At 44.9% G+C, this 19,108-nt stretch overlaps 3 protein-coding genes across 3 annotated transcripts; 1 reads left to right on the forward strand and 2 right to left on the reverse strand.

The window, feature by feature from the left end:
- Positions 1–28: 28 nt before the first annotated feature.
- znf518a (zinc finger protein 518A) lies at positions 29–5,417 on the reverse strand. The gene is made up of 3 exons (XM_079729293.1): positions 5,073–5,417; positions 1,949–4,147; positions 29–1,764 (listed from the first exon to the last, which is right to left on the reverse strand). Exons 2-3 carry the CDS (start codon positions 4,131–4,133, stop codon positions 1,130–1,132), a joined length of 2,820 nt encoding a protein of 939 aa, XP_079585419.1. The 5' UTR covers positions 4,134–4,147; positions 5,073–5,417; the 3' UTR covers positions 29–1,129.
- A 1,305-nt stretch (positions 5,418–6,722) lies between these two features.
- Positions 6,723–10,720, forward strand: ccnj (cyclin J). The gene is made up of 5 exons (XM_079729297.1): positions 6,723–8,081; positions 8,173–8,383; positions 8,550–8,849; positions 9,314–9,473; positions 9,850–10,720. The coding sequence occupies exons 1-5, from the start codon at positions 8,013–8,015 to the stop codon at positions 10,205–10,207; spliced, it is 1,098 nt and encodes a 365-aa protein (XP_079585423.1). The 5' UTR covers positions 6,723–8,012; the 3' UTR covers positions 10,208–10,720.
- Positions 10,721–11,141: 421 nt separating this feature from the next.
- On the reverse strand, positions 11,142–17,642 carry LOC307070695 (protein CC2D2B-like; the record flags this gene model as incomplete). The annotated part of the gene is made up of 24 exons (XM_079729294.1): positions 11,142–11,330; positions 11,561–11,738; positions 12,296–12,354; positions 12,456–12,572; positions 12,661–12,795; positions 12,932–13,045; positions 13,242–13,331; positions 13,456–13,662; positions 13,768–13,794; positions 13,890–14,054; positions 14,164–14,262; positions 14,428–14,524; positions 14,613–14,722; positions 14,912–14,999; positions 15,085–15,249; positions 15,331–15,425; positions 15,522–15,614; positions 15,708–15,923; positions 16,117–16,234; positions 16,518–16,653; positions 16,758–16,914; positions 17,042–17,219; positions 17,323–17,501; positions 17,589–17,642. The coding sequence occupies 24 exons, from the start codon at positions 17,640–17,642 to the stop codon at positions 11,142–11,144; spliced, it is 3,066 nt and encodes a 1,021-aa protein (XP_079585420.1).
- Positions 17,643–19,108: the final 1,466 nt, after the last annotated feature.

The raw sequence follows: 19,108 nt of genomic DNA on the forward strand, positions 1-19,108 counted from the left end.
GTTTTGAGTAATGTGTCTACAATAATGATGAAACAATGAATTCACAAACTATGTCCATTTATTATGGGGTTTAACATGTAATGCTGTCATTTGAATGCAGATTGAATGCATAGCAAATTAAATAAAAATACTAGGCACTTGGTGACAGAAAATTCTCAGGTAAATATTTTGTACAGTACCTCTCAGAATGTATGTACAGTTATAGATCCTTTGTAACTCAAAAAATATATATGTACAAATATATCACATTGTCAATGATTATTTGAGCATTCGCTCATCTGCTGGGCTTCATGGTTTGAGTTAAATTTGTCCAATGGTCCTTGGCTGAATTATCTTTTCCTGCATATAGAAGGATTATTATACAGCAGATGGACACTGAGGCTGAGATTGTCATAGGCCTTATAAAAGGTGAGGTAATGGGAAAATCTCCCATAGTGCATTTTTTTTTTTGTTTTGTTTTATTTCAAGTAAAAAAAAAAAATCGAACTTATAATGATCAATAACTATGTGTTTAAAATCCACATATCAAAGCCAAATATTTTCTATTTACTCATTGACATTCCCTAACACAGGTTCGTTTTTAGACATCGTATTCTTTGGACAATTTACTGTCAACAGAAATATTCTAGAATCAAAAACATACTTTGGAACTTCAGTAAATCCAACAACCTTAAAAAATTAAAACATAAATAAAAGCATGAACAAATAGTTTTGGTATTTCCCAGTAAATCGGGGAGCCCGGCGTCCCCCCCCCCCCACACATAAATATGCTCGCCACCACAATGTACAGCTGACCCGCACGGCAGAGACCGGGCGGCAGGGCACGTGCATATCAGTGTTTCATGAAATCACCTGCAAGACAGTGTAAATAGATCAAATATCGAAGCCATTTGCCGCGACCGAATAACGGCGATCCGAGACCGATGACTTCGACTCCCAACTTACTGCAGTATTTTATAAACAAATTCTAAAAATAGATTCACCCACAAACTACTTGCGGGGAAACTAAAGCTAATGTTTAAATGACCCTGAGTATACAAATCCTCTAGGAAGCTTGCCAATGCAGTTCTTCTCGCGACTATTTTGTACTTAAGACATAAAAGAGAAAGAGAAGACGTCACATTAAGTTTCAGTGTACTTTTTCCAGTGTGGGCGACATGTCCGTCTCTTCACAGTTTGGCCTCCACTCCATCAGGTGGCGCTGCTGGTGGCCGCTCCACGAGTCCCGGCTCCCGAAGCCCCGTCCGCAGAACCAGCAGCGGAACGCCACCGCGGGGTCCGCCGCGTCCCCCGCCCCGCGGACCACCCGGTACTTCCTCCTGCTGGTGCGCCTCAGCCTCAGCTTCAGGAGGAACCTCTCGCGCACCCTGCCGGGGCGACGAGCGGCGGCGGGCGGGGCTCCGGAGGGCGGAGCCGCGGCCCCGGCGCCCCGAGCCGGCGGGGAGATGGAGTCCAGCGTTCGGCGGGACAGCACCACCCGCTGCACGGCCCCCCGGTGCCTGTGGACCGCCGCCATGAGCCGGACCACCTGGGGGGGGGCGGCGTCCGGGTGGTTCAGCACCACCACGGGCTGCTCTCCGCGCGGCCGCTTCACCGCCTGGCCCGGGCGGAGGGGGGTCAGCTTCAGGGTCCGCTCCGCCGTCCTGGGGGCCACTCGCCAGAGGCGGTCGCTGACGCTGGGCGTGGTGTGGCCGGGCGGGGGGCCGTGGTCCTTGGGCGGAGAGGGGTGGGGGCTCAGGGACTGGGAGGAGAGCACCGGGGGGCCTGCGCCGACGGGGAGAGGAATGTGAGGGAGGAAATATTCATATTGGAGGGACAGATGTTGACGCGTTTGCTCACACATTTTATGTTTTATTATTTATTTTTAGATCTTTCTTAGAAAATGCACTGATTAATTTCCAAAGCAATGTATTACTGTCACAGGTGAGGTGCACATGCATCATCTTACCCAGCGATGGGACCAAGGCTTCGGCAGCACGGGAGGATATGGCGCCATTGTTCCTAAGCGGGTTCACGGCGTCGATAGATCCGCTCTCCTTTCTGCCGAGCGCCGAGCGGTCCATACCTCTGATGTTCCCCCCCGACGCTCCAAAGGTGGCAGTGGGAATATTTCGGTTTTCAGCAAACCCATTGGTCGAGGCAAACTGACTCTTTGGCTTCCCGGTGCCATCGGAGGGAACCGAAGCGTCCATTCTGTGAACGTTCCCATTCCCGCAGCACTGACCCCGCGTCACTGAGAAGAGTTCCCCGGGTCGTGGCGGGGACTGCAGCGCGATGGACTCCAAGGCGCTGTGCAGGTCCGTGTGTGGAGCTCTGCAGCACTCCTTCAGACTCACTTTACAGTTTTCTTCCGATGGCTCGTTGACGGGAGGCTGCCCTGGTTGCTCCATAGCTGGCAGGGAGGGGAGTACCCCATGACGGTCGCCTGCTAGGCAAGCCTCCGGGGGCAGGAGGGGGCTCTGCGACATCCACTGCTTGTTCTTGACCGGGTCCTTCTTCAGAACCAGCTTCAGACCAAGGCCTTGCAGCTGTTTCTCCAGCGCCTTTGGTCTGCTCTTTTCCGCCCGGCCACCTCTTCTGCCCCTATATTTACGTTGGGCCGACACTCGGGTATCTCGCTTGTTCGCCGCCTTTGGCTCTTTGGCGGCATGGAGTTCATCCTCACAGGAATTATCACATTTGATCTCCTTGCCATTTCTAGCGTGTTCCTCCACATTTTGGTGGAGCCTCAATTCCTGATTCTCTCGGTTTTCCTGAATGGGACGACCCGCAGCAGACTCTGGCATGGCCGTGATGGAAGGATCCTCGTTGGCATTATTTTGAGTTCCTGGGCAGTGGGTTTGGTCATTGCCTAATTGAGGTTGACCTCTGTTTGGGTCGAATACACAATTAGTGTCGAGGTGGGCACTCTCCGAGGGAGAGGTTTCTATCTTTTCTGGAGGCGTAGTCTTTTTAACGTAGGTGCCAGAACTCTGGGGAACCTTTAGCTTATTTTTGACCATGAGGACATTGAGATCCTTGCTGCTGTTGGACATCATAGCGTTCTCTAGCTTCGGATGCATGTTTAAGTCCTGAGGGAAACTTGACAGCACACTCTGGAGAGCTTTGGTCCACTTCTGGTCGTCCGTCTCTCCAACTGCGGACCTCACCAAAAACTGTTGCGTCTCCTCTAGCGTCCTCTCTGGACTTGACAGGCTGCAATATTTGTCCAGGAATTCTCTACCGGGCATGGAGAGGCAGTCTTTGGACAGCCAGCGCATGTCCCCGGCTGTATTCCGGGTCACTCTGTTCCTCATCTTAGGAGCCGACTGGTGTGGATTGTTTGTAATATGGCGGAGCTCCTTCATGTTGTGGTCGGCTGTCTCGCCTGCATGGACAGCGTTCATGTGCTTAGTGATCAGGCGTTTACTGGGCCCTCGGTAGCCACAGTACTGGCACTGAAGGCCTGGACCAGCTGCTTTAGATCTGACTGGTTTCATAAAGTCTATTGTGTGAAGGGAAAGGTCCAATTCACCCCTTTCTTCCATAGGCAAGTCATGAAGATACATATGCTGTAAAAACACATGCACTTCACGGGTGGAGAACTTATCACACAGTTCACATGAAAATCTGCCCTTTCGGCAGTGACATGAGGTCAGATGTGAGCAGTACTCCGGCAGCGTTCGCTGTACATTGTCTTTACAAATGTTGCAGCTCGGAAAAGTGTCCTTGTGGCTTAACAAATGGACCTGAAGGGAGGAGAATTCATGTGCTCTAAAAGAACAAACATGACAAGAGAAATCGGGCTGATTTCCCTTGTGCTTCTCCTGAAAGTGTCTCGCGAGTTCCTTGGGAACAAACTCTGAGTGGTCGTTGCACCGTGAACATTTGAACCTGAGCATACTGGGACTGTTGTGAGCCTTATGTTGCCCCCGTTTCGCCTTGTTCAGGGGCCCATTCGACGGAGGACAGTCTGTGTTTGGCTCCCGCCGCTTCGCTATCTTCTTTTGTCCGGCCTTATCTCGACCTTGCATTGTCTGGGGCTGCATGGCCGTCTTCCTGAGGCGAAGTCGTTTGTGCCAATCTCTTTTCTTCTTGACAAGCTGATTATCGTCCCCTGAAGATACAGCCGCACACATGTCTGCCGAATCCATTTCTAATCAGCTATCTGTGAAGTTAAAGAAAATGTCAACGCATGACATTTTTGGGAGAATAAATAAAACCCTTTTGAGTGTGGTCCATGTCTAGAATCTTGACATCATTTTAAGTTAATTTCAAACATAGCCTATTGATAATGGCCATAGGAATTGAGTGATGTCTATGTAAATGTAATTGAATAACCTACTCAACTCACAAACAATTGCTAGCAATTAAGTCGAAGACAGAAACGTAAAAGGGTATTTCCCTTTAAACCAATGCTCTACGCGGCTTAAAGTGTATAACGCCTTTACAGTGATACCGTATAGACCAATTCTGCTGAAATACACAACTCGATTATCCACCAGATACGCGAAATATGTTCAATTTAAACCACCTGTTCACATCGCCCTTCTACTAAAACAAAGCCGCCTCGCCATTAGTTGCACTTCAGTCAAGTCGAAACAAAGTTGCAACAAATCAGGAGACACGCCAATGATCAAACAAACGTTTAATTAGGGCTTCGTCAAATACGATTAATCCGGGCATCCCGGCGCCGCCATTGTGCAATCTGTCTTAACCACAACAAAGTGATGCGACGGTCTTTGTGACTAACAAACACCCCGAGAGTAACGTATTAACAAGTGAGACGCAAGTTGTGGCCCGCGATGGCGTCCCGTCGGCGTACAACTCGTCTGAAACAGAACAGTTTACTTTCGGAGGGACACCATTACTCAAGGGATGGACGTTATTCCACTTCGCGTTGGAGTTGGTTTGAATTAACATGACGCACAAGAGCTTAAAAGACGGAGTAACGCAACAAAAAAAAAAGCGTATGGTCCAAAGTTATTCCGGTTCGTTTGCTTTGCACAAAGTTAATACTGCAGAGAAAGCCCCCGCCGGTGTCGATTAAAGACGAATATCCGACGTTTACATACTTCCCTCGGTGTTTTTACCTTTCTTTTGTAGAGAGCTTGACAGCTCAGCGAACGGCAGCCATGATGGTTTCATCCGGGGATTACAGCCCTGAGCTCCTTACTTCCACAGCCGGAGAGTAGACCGTCAGTGGAGAAGACTCGCTCATAGGACAGGCCTACACAATAACTATTTGTAAAGTGTGTGTTCAGCTGGATTGATCGAACAAAACAGGTCCCACGCACAGGCTTCCATATAAAAAAAAAGGCAAATTAAAGCTGTCAAAATTTGTTTAACATGAATAAATAAAAAGGCATTGTATTCTACATGTTTGCGGTTGTCTGAAAAAACAATGGCCAGATATTTGGAAGGTTTCCAAGGTGGGTAAAAGAGGGTACCTCGCGGAAAACGGTACCGACCACCCCTAGGTGTCCCGAATAAAGGCTTCAATGTCTCCCCCAGTGCCTGGAGGAACACTTCCGCCGTGTTTACAGACCGCTACCCCCACTCCCTGCTGTCCCTCACGGCCTGTCTCTGCTCTACCCGGGTTTCAACCTGCTGTCTGGCTTTAACGGGGTTTCAACCTGGTGTCACTGTGGTCTGGACCGGTTTTCAACATGGTTTCAACTAGGTATGAAAATACTTCCAAGGGTTTCAACCCATTTTTTTCTTCGTAAATTCGCCTGACTGCAATTTGCTTAACGGAGCGGCAGTACAAGTCATCACGTACAAAACCTTCATGAAAGACGTAGTTTTAAAACTCCCTTTCCCTAATGTGTGCAAATTAGGCTTCTGTTAATTAATTTCACAAAACAATGTATTTGTGAAATTATTTGATTTAGCATTTACATGTTTAAATTGATTGTATTCATTTATAACCTATGCTGATTGTTATTTCATTTAAATATCTTACTATAAATGCATCTTTTTAATCTTTAAAATCTCCCTAGATAATGGAATAGTAGTTGTAAACATTTATTAGCAATTCAAGGTTAATTTTGAGATTGTTCTTTATTTAATTATTAGAATCAGAATAGCCTAATATTAATGATATGAATAGACATGGGACTATTGGACTATTTAAGATGCAGACATTATTGAACCTAGGAATGGACCAATTGGCATGACAATACAGTCTTTTTTATCGTTCAATAGGTTAAAATAAGTAATATAATAATATAAAAAAATCATAGGTTATAATACTAATAATAGCCTATATACCGGTAATGCATAATGGAGCCTATCAAACAACATGAAAGAAAAGAATGCAGTATATGGGCGGTCGCTACATAGGGTCATCTTCGCAGTCCAAAAACTGTTGCATGATGCTGGGTTTGCAGATGGTGGAGGGAGGAGCCATGAGGCTGAACCCTCCTCGGTTCATAGCGCAGAGCCTGGCCGGGAGTTATCCACGGTGGCCTGGATCTTCTCGTCCTCAGCCCAACCACCGAGCTCGCCTTCCCCAGCAGCTTGGGGTCATAATTGGGGTTGTCCGGGTCTAGTGTTGACCAACAAAGCATCCGTGGCCCACTGGTTAATGAGTTGGACCGCTAACCGGAGGGTGGCACAAAATGTGGACGGGGGTAGTTGTGCAGCAGTCTCCTACGTCCTCTTCCACGGATGAGGTGCCCTTGAGCAAGGCACCTGAAACCCCCGCCAGCTCCCCCGCGGCTCCGGGTGTGCCGGTGTGGACCTCCGACAAGGTCACTCCTGTGTGTGTGTGTGTGTGTGTGTGTGTGTGTGTGTGTGTGTGTGTGTATGTGGAAGTGTGTATGTGGTCTCCGGCTCCCGGATGGGGGGGAACGCTGTTTGATTGAGTCTGGTGGTCAGCGCAGGGATGCTCCGAGAACACCTGCCAGTGCAAACAATCGGTGACTATTGACTTTACCAGGGTAGTTAGTGACTATATCAGGGTGGCCGGTGACTTAACCAGGTTGTACTAGTGTGACTGTGTCTAGGACTATAAGGTGCAGCCAGTGAACAACTGGGTATAGATGTTGTGAAAACAGTTCTAGCTCCTTGACTTACATCCCTTGATCTATGCTTACTTTATTCATTAATTATTTATAAAGGAACGTCAAACTTATGTATGATAGTAGTTGATATTTGATCAGGATAAGATGGCTATCGCATGCTTTCCAATTTCTTTCATATTTGAATGCTTCAGTCCTTGTGTGTATTATATGATCCTATATTATGGGATCAGACCTAAAGGATAGCCTTAATTGGTATTTTTTTCAAATGATAAACTAATTAACGAGCTAACAATTAGACTATGGGGAGGGGCTCAAGAGGCCTCGATCTATCTCTTTTGACTATTTTACTAATTTCATGCGTTTTCTAAAGGCCAACCCATTCACTCTATTTGACCTATTCTCCCTTTATCCATACATCGTTGAGGTGACAACATGCTGACATCGCATTCATTGTACAGCGAGACATTGTGGCGACGCAGGGATGCATTGGATTTGACGATTTCTATGGATTCGACCATGTAACGTGACTCCCCACCCGTGATTGGGCGTCCATCCTAGTTGTAAGCGAACTTCTAATTGGCTGCAGCGTGACTTGTGCTCTCCTGCTCGTTGTTGTTTGAGAGTAGCCGTGTTCACCGAACGCGTGCTAGCTCAAAAACTCGCCGTCTCCCGGTACTTCAACATCGCCAGCAATGCATGTGACAATGCGGCAAACATAAAGTTAAAGTAACGTTTTTTTCAAGTGAAACATTGCTGAAAAACCGCCTCACTTTATGTGCGAGCCGGGTGAGTTGAGTTTGCCTGCAATCACCATGTCTATGTTAATAGAAATACATTGAATGAGTGATCTGAGTTCCAGTCCACAACCAGATTGCTGCATGCGAGTAACCAACAAGCTCTGGTTTCCTCCTCACATGCAGTGTGTCATGATGATTTAAGTTAATTAATGAATTAACTGCCCTTTGATATTTTCCAATGACAAGGGTCTACGAAGTGTTCTCTTAAATGGAGCTTGAGGACCAATGGTGGAAAGGACATCTTGCTGCTGATATATACCATGCTCTACGATATAAAGTAATACAAGTTTTGTTTAAACCGTCAAAGGTGGTTAACTCCATCGCAGACACACTATTCATTTCTGATATCTCACTCACGTTGTTTACAGGAGCTCAAATTACCCTCCTTCAAAGGACAGTCTCCTCAGCTGAATTTAAGACGATACTTCGCAGACCTCATAGCGGTCGTCTGTAATCGCTTCAGGCTATGTCCAGCCGCCAGACATCTTGCCGTTTACCTGTTGGATCTTTTTATGGACCGCTATGATATCACTGTGCAGCAGCTTCACATGGTCTCCTTGTCATGCCTTCTTCTGGCCAGTAAGTATTTCAACACACGTGTTTTACATAGAATGTTTTACTTTTTTACATATTCATCATCATGACTTGGTCCAGTAATGCATGCCACCATCACACTTTGGCAAGGACAAATTCAATCGAACATCAAGTCTTCATTGATTGTGATATTTTCTTTATTTCATTGCAGGTAAGTTTGAGGAGAGGGAAGACCGGCTGCCCAAGTTGGAGACGCTGAACAGCCTTGGGTGCATGAGCTCCATGAACCTGGTGCTCACCAAGCAGGGCCTGCTGCACATGGAGCTGCTGCTGCTGGAGACCTTCCAGTGGAACCTGTATCTGCCGACCGCGGCCCACTTCATCGAGTTCTACCTGTCCATCGCTGTGCACGAGGCAGACCTCCATAACGGTTGGCCTATCGGCTGCCTGGACAAAACAAAGCTGTTCTTGGCCAAATATGCTGACTACTTCCTGGAGGTATCCTTACAAGGCAAGCAGCTGGCAACACTGTCACTGAAGTATTTAAATGCATAGAGTAACTAACTACACCATTTATTAGATTTTCTCTTAACAGATGAGACGACATTGAAAGGATAATAACTATCAACTTCAAAATCAATTTTGAATAAAATGTGTACTGTTCATTAAAAAAAAGAAGTAAATTCGGTTAAGGATTCATATCAACAGGAAGCACACCTATTTATAGTTAGATGTAAGCAATATAACCAAATCCTTTTTTACCATGACCCTTGGCTGATGGATTACAATCAGATTATTTCCTCAACGGCTGCATTTACACACACACAAGCTCTGTTCAAACTTTGCTGGCACACCCCGACTATTCCTCTAATCCATACCCATAAAGATGAAAAAAAAAGAAACACGCCAACTTGACAACTGTACCTTACCCCCGTTGCAGGCGCTAAGGCCCATCTTCTGTCGCTTCCTTACCAGACCATGTGTTTCTGTGCTTCGCCCCGTCACTGGTGGCTGCAGCATGTCTGGCCTCCTCCCGCCTCATCCTCCACCTGTCCCCCACATGGCCCCCGCGCCTTCAGCGTCTCACAGCCTATACCTGGGACAACCTGGTGTCCTGCACCGAGAAACTCATGGTGTGAGTGTCTCCCGTCAGATTAGCCACTCACACTAACGGTAACACTTTGAGTTTGAGGGATAAATCATTTACATGGAATGGTCGTATGGCTACAACGACTTTTCTGGTATTACGAATTGAAACCGGTGTTGACATGAATGTGTAGCACATGGACTAGAGAAGATTTGCAATTCTTGTCTTATTGCAGCATATTTTTGCAATGAATTCGCTCGCCTCTCCGACAAGAACTAGAGCCCTATTCTACAGCATGAACTATTGACTCATTGTAGAAGTGCAACAGGTGCAACACATTGACATGTGAATCTGTGTGGGTCTCGTCTTGCTGCAGGATTGTATTTGTGACCTGACAGGGAACATCTTGTGTTTTTATTCCTAGTGCACATGACGGTGATGTCAAAGAGGCCAACAAGCAGAAGGGTTCTCCTCCAAGCCAGCAGCAGCAGCAGCAGCAGCTAGCTCCAACCCCCAACTACCACACTTCAGGGCAGGCCAACCCCGCGGCCCAGTACCTCCATCGGCCCGTGATGCCCTACCCCCAGCAGGCCCTCCCACCGGCCGTGGCCCCTAGCCACCGGTACCTCAACCAGCCCATAGGCCTGCCGGCCCCTATCGCCCCCCAGCACAGCCACATCCCCACCGCTACCACCCACCTGGAGCCAAAGGCTAGCATGTCAAATCGAGCCTACCAGGTCAGCCTGAAACACCCCTGTGCTGCTCCCTGCTTTGATAGGTGATGGGTGTCTCTGTCTCGTGTGTGTGTGTGTGTGTGTGTGTGTGTGTGAGGTCTGTGCCTTCTTAAGGGATCATGTTGAATGAAGAGGCATGGTTTTTATTTTCCTTGTTGGTATGTATACAGCACTTTGATCCTAAAGTAGTTCACAATGTGCAATATACCTACTTGCTGTATACATTTCCAATAGCATGCAGTGTTTTTGTGTTTTCTTTTGTTGAAGAGATTGAGTTACTGAGTATTAACAAGCAGGGTATGTGTGGGTTTAGTGCCACTACGGCTTCCTATTTTGCCACACAATTTTGTGCTAGAGACCAAAAGCAGTCGTGTAGCTGTATTTATTTAAGCTAAACCACCTCAGACGTGTTGAATGTAAGCTGTATTGTTTCACTTTTTTGTCTTTTTTTTCGAAACTGGGAACTATGGGAAACTGGGTAGGAACAGAAGGGAGGAACGTATTTCAGGCTGTGTTCAACTGTTGTCACAGCAATTTTGTTCTTGAGCAATGTAACCTTGATGAACCTGTTCCAGAAATTGTATAACGTATTCTGGAACTTTAAAGAACATATGTCAGAAGCCTCTTGGAAATCACTCTTCTTTTTTTTCCTCTGGGAGGAGGATGGGGGCTAATTGGGAAAAAAAAAAGTAATTTCTGTACAGAGAATATGAAAGTATTTGGCTGTCCACTTCTATCATGCAACTTTTAATAAAAAACGGACATTTGATTAAAGTCTCATGCATTTCATATATACCATGAATGTAAAAGTAGAGAATGCTAACAATTTGTGCATACATTTATAGTATATATGAAATGCATGAGACCTCCGGATGTTTGTTTTTGTATCAAACATCCGGAGGATCTGATCAACATTCCCGTTAGTTGTGTTCACTGGTGGCCCAGACATCTTCTCAGTCGTTCACTGCTGCAACATAACCGGCTACTGGCGTTTGGCCAGACGAGCTAAGAAGACCCATGTGGAAAGGATGTAGTTTGGGTAGGGGAGGATGTACACGGCCAAGGCAAATGAGGTGTCTGGGATCTCCGTGCTGTGGATCCCTGTGTTGTAGACTGTGTCCACCAATGAGTTCATGTCTCGGTAGGCCATATGAAGAGGGAATCCAGTTACCTAATGAACCCACAAACCAAAGGCCCCAATTTCGTATTGGGGTCAACAAAATTCCACAATAAACGTTTTTCAACAGGGGTAGAAGCCTATTGAGTAATGCAATCATTCTCAGCCATAGAATCACATCACACGACATGTCGTTAAGATAAGATGATAAAAAAAAAAAGTAGGTTACAATGGTCAGTGGATTACTAGCAAAACAAGCAGGCTCTCAATACAACCATGGTTACCTTGTAGTTTGTCATGGTCTCCAGGACCTGGATTGTCTCTGTCAGGATGGAGTCGGAGGACCGGGCTCTCTCGAGGAGCTCCAGGACTTCTCTGAGCATTGGCGAGCATTTGGAGTTCCAGCGAGTGACGTGAGGGAGCCTCCACTCCATTATGCTGTTCCTCAGCTTCACCTCCACCCTTGGACCGAAGATATCCACAGTATAGCAGTATATCCCTTCTTGTGAATCAGTAAATAGTGGGCTTTATTTATTTTTGGAATTGAGAGCAAAACACTGTAGTTCTCTCAGCTGATTCACCCAGTGTTTCCCCCAGCCCTGTGTGGTTAACGCTGGTTAACAATGGGGCCCCGCCTTGACTAGCAATGTATAAAAAATATTTTCTTTTTATTATTATGCATTAAAAAAGCACAAAATTCTCGTAGGGGAAGAAAACATATTTCAATCAGGTACAAAAAATAAAGATAAATAATGCATCGGTAATACTGTTCACAACAATAGTCGTGCCATAAAGCTTTTTGAATGGAACTGAAACGGCGGCATCAAGCGGTTCTATATATTATTGCGAACTGAAACCCTCACTGAATACCGCAGGGCCACGAGACAAACCTTGCCTTGCTCCTTGACTAAGACATTTTCCGGGGGAAACACTGTACACCCGTACTGTTATATAGAATGTAATATAGATATTAATAATATAGAGTAGACTGTACTAGGGCTCAAGGACACTAGACCTACCTCCTTTGGAGGCTATGTACCAGTTCCATTTTAACAGGCCGGTATTTCACCTGAATTGGCTGGAGAAGATTCATTTTGTAGAGGCACTTCAAAGGTATAAGAGATTCTTTGTTAAAATGAATGCAAATACAATTTTCAGACACTTCAATAAATGGTTTACCAATCCAGATGTTGCAGCTTGAGACCCATCGAGGAATAAAGCCTTCCAAGAGCCTGCGTCTGACAAGTCAAAGTTGATGACTGAGGTTCGCTTTGTGCGTTGGACGTTAAACCACACCTAAAACACATCCATCAGTGTTACTTAGGATCTTTGTCATTATACTACATGTGCTAAACAGCAGATGAGTCTGAGCCTCTTCCCTCACATTATGGCCATTCACAAGGCCTTTCACCGTCTGCAAAGGGCAACGCGTGTCGCATTTGTCGTAGTGCTTTCCATCGCTGGGGTTCCAAACCAAGTATGTATGGCTGTTTTTGGTGAGAATATACGACGCCTCTCTCTGTAGAACATACTTTGCTTTTACTTTGCACAAAAATAATGACAGAAACATTGTGATTCTGGTATAGTTCTGTGTGGCCCTGAACTAAGCATGGTACAGTAGTGATAATCAACATAATAGCAGTGTAGAAGGCTACCTCAAGGACAGATTTTCCCAGCAGCAGCCACGCCTCCACTTGCTGGTAGTGGAAGAGGTTACACAGCAGTACCGCCAGGCTCATAGGGTTGCCCACTCCGAGCTCCAGGCACTGCTGTAGAATTGTCAAACGGATCAAGTTCACAGTGATCTTAAAGGTAAAGTCAACAACTGAATAAAATACCTTCACTGTTGGGTACCTTCAAGACATATGTTTGAGGCCCGCATCTGAGTTTGCGCCACACATAATCTGGGTCAAAGCATATTTGGAAAAATGTGTAAATGTTTATTCTAGTGAATTATGTGTGTACCTCAGAGGAGAACCACATTTCCCTGCTGTTTCCAACACCAGAGAGGAAGGGAACAGTTGGAATCAGGGACACAAACATTGCCAGGATATCCTAGTTTACATAATCCAAATTCAATCAAAAAGATACCTTAGTCATACATTCTCAAGGAAGAACATTTAACATTAACAATTAAAGTTCTTTCCAGCTGTGTGTGCAATTCTGAATCAGCCCTTACTAGAGCAGTTTTGCTGTTGAGTGAAGTGTCCTGTAGTATTCCCTTTGGAGGAGCAAGTGGTCCAAAGAAGCGGGTAGCCAGGACCAGTCTAGCGTCAGAGTTGAAGACAGTGGTCGGTACCCATTGTTTCTTTTCGCTGGTGGCTCTGCATTGGCGCTCAAACTCAAAGGCCTGCTGCAGCACCCGCTCCTCTTCGTCGCTGGGGAACTAGAGACGCCTTAACAATAAGCATTCAACTAAAATAATTTAGATATAATTCTAATTATTATTCTGGATTATTTACAAATAATATAATGTCTATCTTGTACGCACCAACCACTGTGAAATCTGGTCCTCATCCTGAACGAACAAAGGTAGTGTTGCGTAACAAAACGTTAATCATAATTGGTTCCATCAATGCATCCATTTATCCAACACTGTCAATAGAACCCTACTCTGGCTGAAAGCTCAGTAGCTATGGAGACAGGTGGGTCCAGATTTATGAAGACTTCCAGGGAGCTCTCCCCTGTCCGAACTGCCTGGTCGTTGAAAAAATCCTCCTCCTGCCAGGTGTAGCCAAGCAGAAGCGGAGGCTGGCCAATGGGAAGCGACTCACACACCTTAAAACAATTTGAAGGCATATCGGTCCTGCCGTCCATCAGTGGTCTGGCGTGACCTAATCTGTGTGAACTAATGTCGGTGCATGCACACGGTCGTGTGAGACCTCACCGTGGACTGCTGCAGAAGCGTTTTGAAAGGTATGGTGACAGAGCCAAGCCATTGTCTGCCAGAGAAGACCTGTGCTCCGCAGCCTTTCAGTACACTAGTCTGTAATTCAAAGAGTCCCGCAGGTACAGAGCAGGGAGAGAAGAAGAAAGTAATCGTGGAAATAATGAGCAAGAAGGAAGTCATGGATGGAAATTATCTCTGGTTATTTCAGTTGTTGATTCTGATTGCTTGAGATGTGTACCAGCTCGTAAAAGTGCAAGATACCTCAGCACGTTGGAAGGAAATGTTATCAAACATATTTATGACAATGTCATTTTCTGCACTAGAAAGCCCTTCCAGGCTGTAGTCCCCACCTTTGGCCCTGCAGTCATATAGGAGAGCATGATATATGAGCTGGAGTCTGCTATGTGAGAGTCACTCTGTACAACAAGTAAAAGGGGTTATATTACCTGAAGTCAAAGGTAAAGTCCTCCTTCCAGTGCGGATTAGGTCCCTGTCTTACACAACTCTTATATGTGATCCCCTGAAACCTGACCTCAAAGAACGGCTGAACATCAACCTGTTAATACAATGAGATAAAAGAGGCACTATATACAGTATGTTACAATACAGCAACATTTCACAAAAAAAGAAAGTTAATTTTAAAAGTTAATTGCACTAAATACTGCTTAATACTACCTATGGTAATTTTGTATTTGTTCAAAATAATTTGGCTCTGTGTCAGATCTTCATAAAAACTCATTTTTACCTGAGGAATAACTTCTTCCTCTGAGAAGGTTGCCCTGTTGGTAGTTGCAGGCAGCCCACACCAGAATACATTTCTGGTACGAATCCTCCTCCAGAACCCAAACAAAACAAGCACCTGTATGTTTTCTGCCAGCTGAAGAATAGAGATGTGCTCATGTAAGGTGGAGTCCTTACTTGAGGGGATCTTTCTGTCGGACGGGCAGAGCCCCGGCGCTGTTGACAGTCACCCGGACCCTAAGGTGTGTGTCTGCGAGCAGCGAGATGGGAACCCACGTCCTCATTGTGGTCCTTCTAGGGTTTAGAGGACGCAGCGCCCTGAAGATATCCCAGCTGGACTTCCTGCTCGCATCAAGGACAAAGTTTGTTATCCAGCAGAACAATACAGATGTGTTCAAACTCACTAAATCACACAAAACTCACTTTGGTGAGTCGGCCCCATGGTGCTCATTGACAATGTCGGAGAGCTTGTATTTCTTCCTGATGTCATCGATTCTTCTCTTTGCTGAATCGAGCATCTTACATAATACAGAAAAATCAGAGGTTTACTTTCCAAGTTATGGAAATAGCCAGTGTAATCTGGATGTACGACGTGTACCAGAACAACAGTGCACCCTCTGGGTTTGTTGAATATTGTGCAGTTTGTGACTTGTGATTTGGTCCTCTTCCTCCTCCACTAGTGAAAAACGTGGAACTGCAGAGTACTCCTGAGCAGCGCCAGAACATAAGTCACTCATGGGTTTACACACGGGAATTGCCTCGGAATCATTGCAATGATAAGCTACAAGAAGTAATGAAACCTTCTTAAAATGTGTTGTTAAAGCAAACATGGAGTCTCTGATCTGGCTGTTGTGCAGCGGGATAGCTTTGGGCGGAGCCGTACGACAACTCCTGGCCCTAAGGAGCTCAAACCGCCGGGACTTATCGAAGTCCTCGTCTGCGGTGAAGTCAAACTCCTCTTCGCAGGCGTACATGTGAAAGCATCCCCTTGCTCCATCTCTCCTCTCACAAGCTTCCTGCACTCCAAACAAATATAGCATAGTTCATGTAGTATCTGGTGCTCCCACATTGTTTCCTGTTATATATGGGGCTATTTGTTGAGCAGCAGGGGATGCAGCCCTGAATGAACAAAAGACAAAACCTACGAGGGAAAACTGTATGCGAGCACTTGGCATTTACATGCCGGTAAATGTCAGGAGCCACACTCACCCAGAGCAGCCCTTGGATTGCTGTGTTTGCTGGGTGGTTGGGATCATAGTTTACGTCCCTAAGCCGGCCTAGTAACACTTCATGTGTATGGCTCTTCAACACTTGGCAAGTCTGGGAACTGAATATAAATATAAATAAAATGAATCCAATTGGATGATACATTGGTGTAGACATTTATACATAACATCGGTTACAAATCATGGAATTTAATGCAGTGTGAATGTATTGATTGATTGATTGATTACACAGTTATAAAACACTTAACTAACTCCACAAAAACACAGAGATAACCAACACATTGCTTATGAACGTCTATGTATATGAGGTTTGATACAACAAAATGTCTTATTGTGTTATTGTATAAAAAATAAAGATGTTATCAAAATGGTGATTTTACCCACTTGGTAAAATTTGGTTTAGTTGCTTTGGGCGCCGTGGAGAAGCGAGACTCCTTTACAGCCCAAGAGAGACCATAGGTCAGCCTGCCAGAGCTCAATAGATATCCTGGTTGCTTGTCATTTAGTATACATGTGACATCTAATGATAAAAGAAAAACAACTTGAAATAGTCTACACATCTGCTCACTTCGCTTTAATATAATTTGCTTTGAATTGTAATAAATGGTAATTGTTGTAACTCACTGCTCCCGACGCCCTCGTAGTGGGGCTGGACAACTGGTTTGTTGCTGAACTCTATAGTTTCCAGGAGGGAAGTGCAGCTTGACAGCACATTTCTATCTGGGATTGGCAAATATACTTTGGCCACCTCAGTGCTCTTTTGTCCTGAAGTTTCACAAATCTAAAATTTCAAGGAGAACAATATTCCCCCTGAGGTGATTACATACACACATATCAAAACAGGGGGATGAAGCTCTTTGAGACTGCGATTGGGAAGGGCTCTACAAATGTGCTTAGTGTACACATACCTGCAGCATTATATTCTCTGAGCAGTGCATTATCCGTATGTGAAAGATCTGCTGGATGTTAACTCTGAAGTCACTGTCTAAAGACGCAGGATCTGAGAAGGACACAAGTTTCTCATTGTAGAATATTTTCACTGTTATCTTGCGGCGTAGCAACTCGTATCTCCTGATTCTTTCGCCTCTAAAAGCCAAAAGTAACAAAGCAAATGGAATTTCAGCTCTGGGTTAAATTCCTGCCAAGACTAAACCAATGACTAATGTTGTTCTGTTAATGGTGGACTTACAGGGGGCAGCTCAGTGATGGGGTGATGATTCTAGTTCTGGAGAGAACAGGGATCAGTTCACTGCGCAAGATGGCTGGATTGGCCTTATTCTTCATTTGCTCCCCAGGGCCTGAGGTATCCTCTTCCTTCTGGTCAAGGTGATCACTGAATCGCCGCTTGAAAACCCCATCATCTGCAGTCTGTAACAGGCAAACCTTTCAATTGGATGCACTGGTGTACACCCCCACACAATACATCAACACCATCTGTCCTTGCCAATGTATTACCACAAATATTTCTTCTGGTTTTCCACTCCGAGTTGCGGATTTGTTCCCACCCATGTCTTTGAGTCTGTTTAAAGGGGAATGAGGGAGTTAAGACCTCAAACATTTCCAAAGGATGACTAATGGGGATTGGCCCCAACAGCAACAATATGTAAAACAAACAAAGACGTGCACCTGTGTAGCTGTAATTTGACAGTTGTGCTCGTGAACGCATTTTGTGCTCTTTGTTTTTTAATGGTGGTCCACCGATTACATATGTTCTTCAAGAGATAGTCTGTTTCTATCTCTCTGTGTTGTCTCGCTGTATCTCTTCTGAAGAAAAAAATGATATATATAAATAAAGCTATATCCAGCCAAGCAGTTATACACATCAGGAAATATTAACAAACATACCTTATCTCTTGTTTCGTTCCCAACTGGTTTCCTGCCAAGAACCAATCGCGTTCACCACTTTCCAATTTCTCTAATCCCTTTAGCTAATATTGCATGGTAAAAATGTACTTAGTTTAGTTCACTTAAAATATATTACATTTTCTGTAATTGTTGGCATAAACAAGTGCACAGATGTTTGGTGTTATAACAATACCTTGCCCTGCAGTGCAGTAGTGGCATCTGGCATTTGGCGTTTTTTGTGGTAGAGTTCATAGAGCTCTAACAGGTTTTGTGCCAACACATGTTCTCTACTGAACAAGGGATGATGTGTGAATATGAGCCCAGCTAGGTTAAGGTCAAGCTGCCACATAGCTGCATCACATTTACTAGATGTGTTTGAGGCTATTGTAGAAGGCTGTGCAGAGTAAAGAAAAAATCACTTTTGGTTGCCAGCAGGTTACATAATGACATTATTAAAAAAAGATATCCAAATGGTATCTTAGTTGGACATATATGTGTGAATACATGATGTATACACTACTAAGTGATATATTGTTTATTTTACACACTCAGGAGTTTATATCGTTTACTTATATAGCAATCTTCTCTATTCATATCAGGTGCCATTAACTTAAGAAAGAATACCTCCCTCTCCTCTGTCATTGAGAATAGTTATAAATAGCTAAAAGGACAGCGTTTTGCATCAGAAGGCACATTTCCAAATGAAGCCCCTAACCTAACCTCTATGTATCCGGTACTGAGGCCGGGAGAGGGACCTGCAGAAGAGTGTTCTGCCTCGAAACAGCAGCTCCTCTGCACTGGGTCAGGCAGAGAGTTCAGGCAGCCACTCTGGTCGAACCAACACTCTCCCTGTAATAGGGAGTAAACAGATCCTTCAGGTCTGACTCGTTCATTCATATACTGTACATATTTCTCACCTTAACAGGACTAAATAGTTGACAGGGATAAACTGTAAGAATGTGGCTACACACCTGTCCTCTTTTATTGTTATTTTTTATCCTAAAAATGGATCTCACCATTTTGAAACCAGCTTAATTGCTGTACTTTAGAGAGATTACCCTTATATTTGACTCAGATGGTCTGTGTTCAGAACATTGCAGAGTACTTTGCAGTGTGCTTATTTTAGATAT

Source organism: Pollachius pollachius (assembly GCF_949987615.1).
Source record: "Pollachius pollachius genome assembly, chromosome: 2".
Lineage (NCBI taxonomy): Eukaryota > Metazoa > Chordata > Actinopteri > Gadiformes > Gadidae > Pollachius > Pollachius pollachius.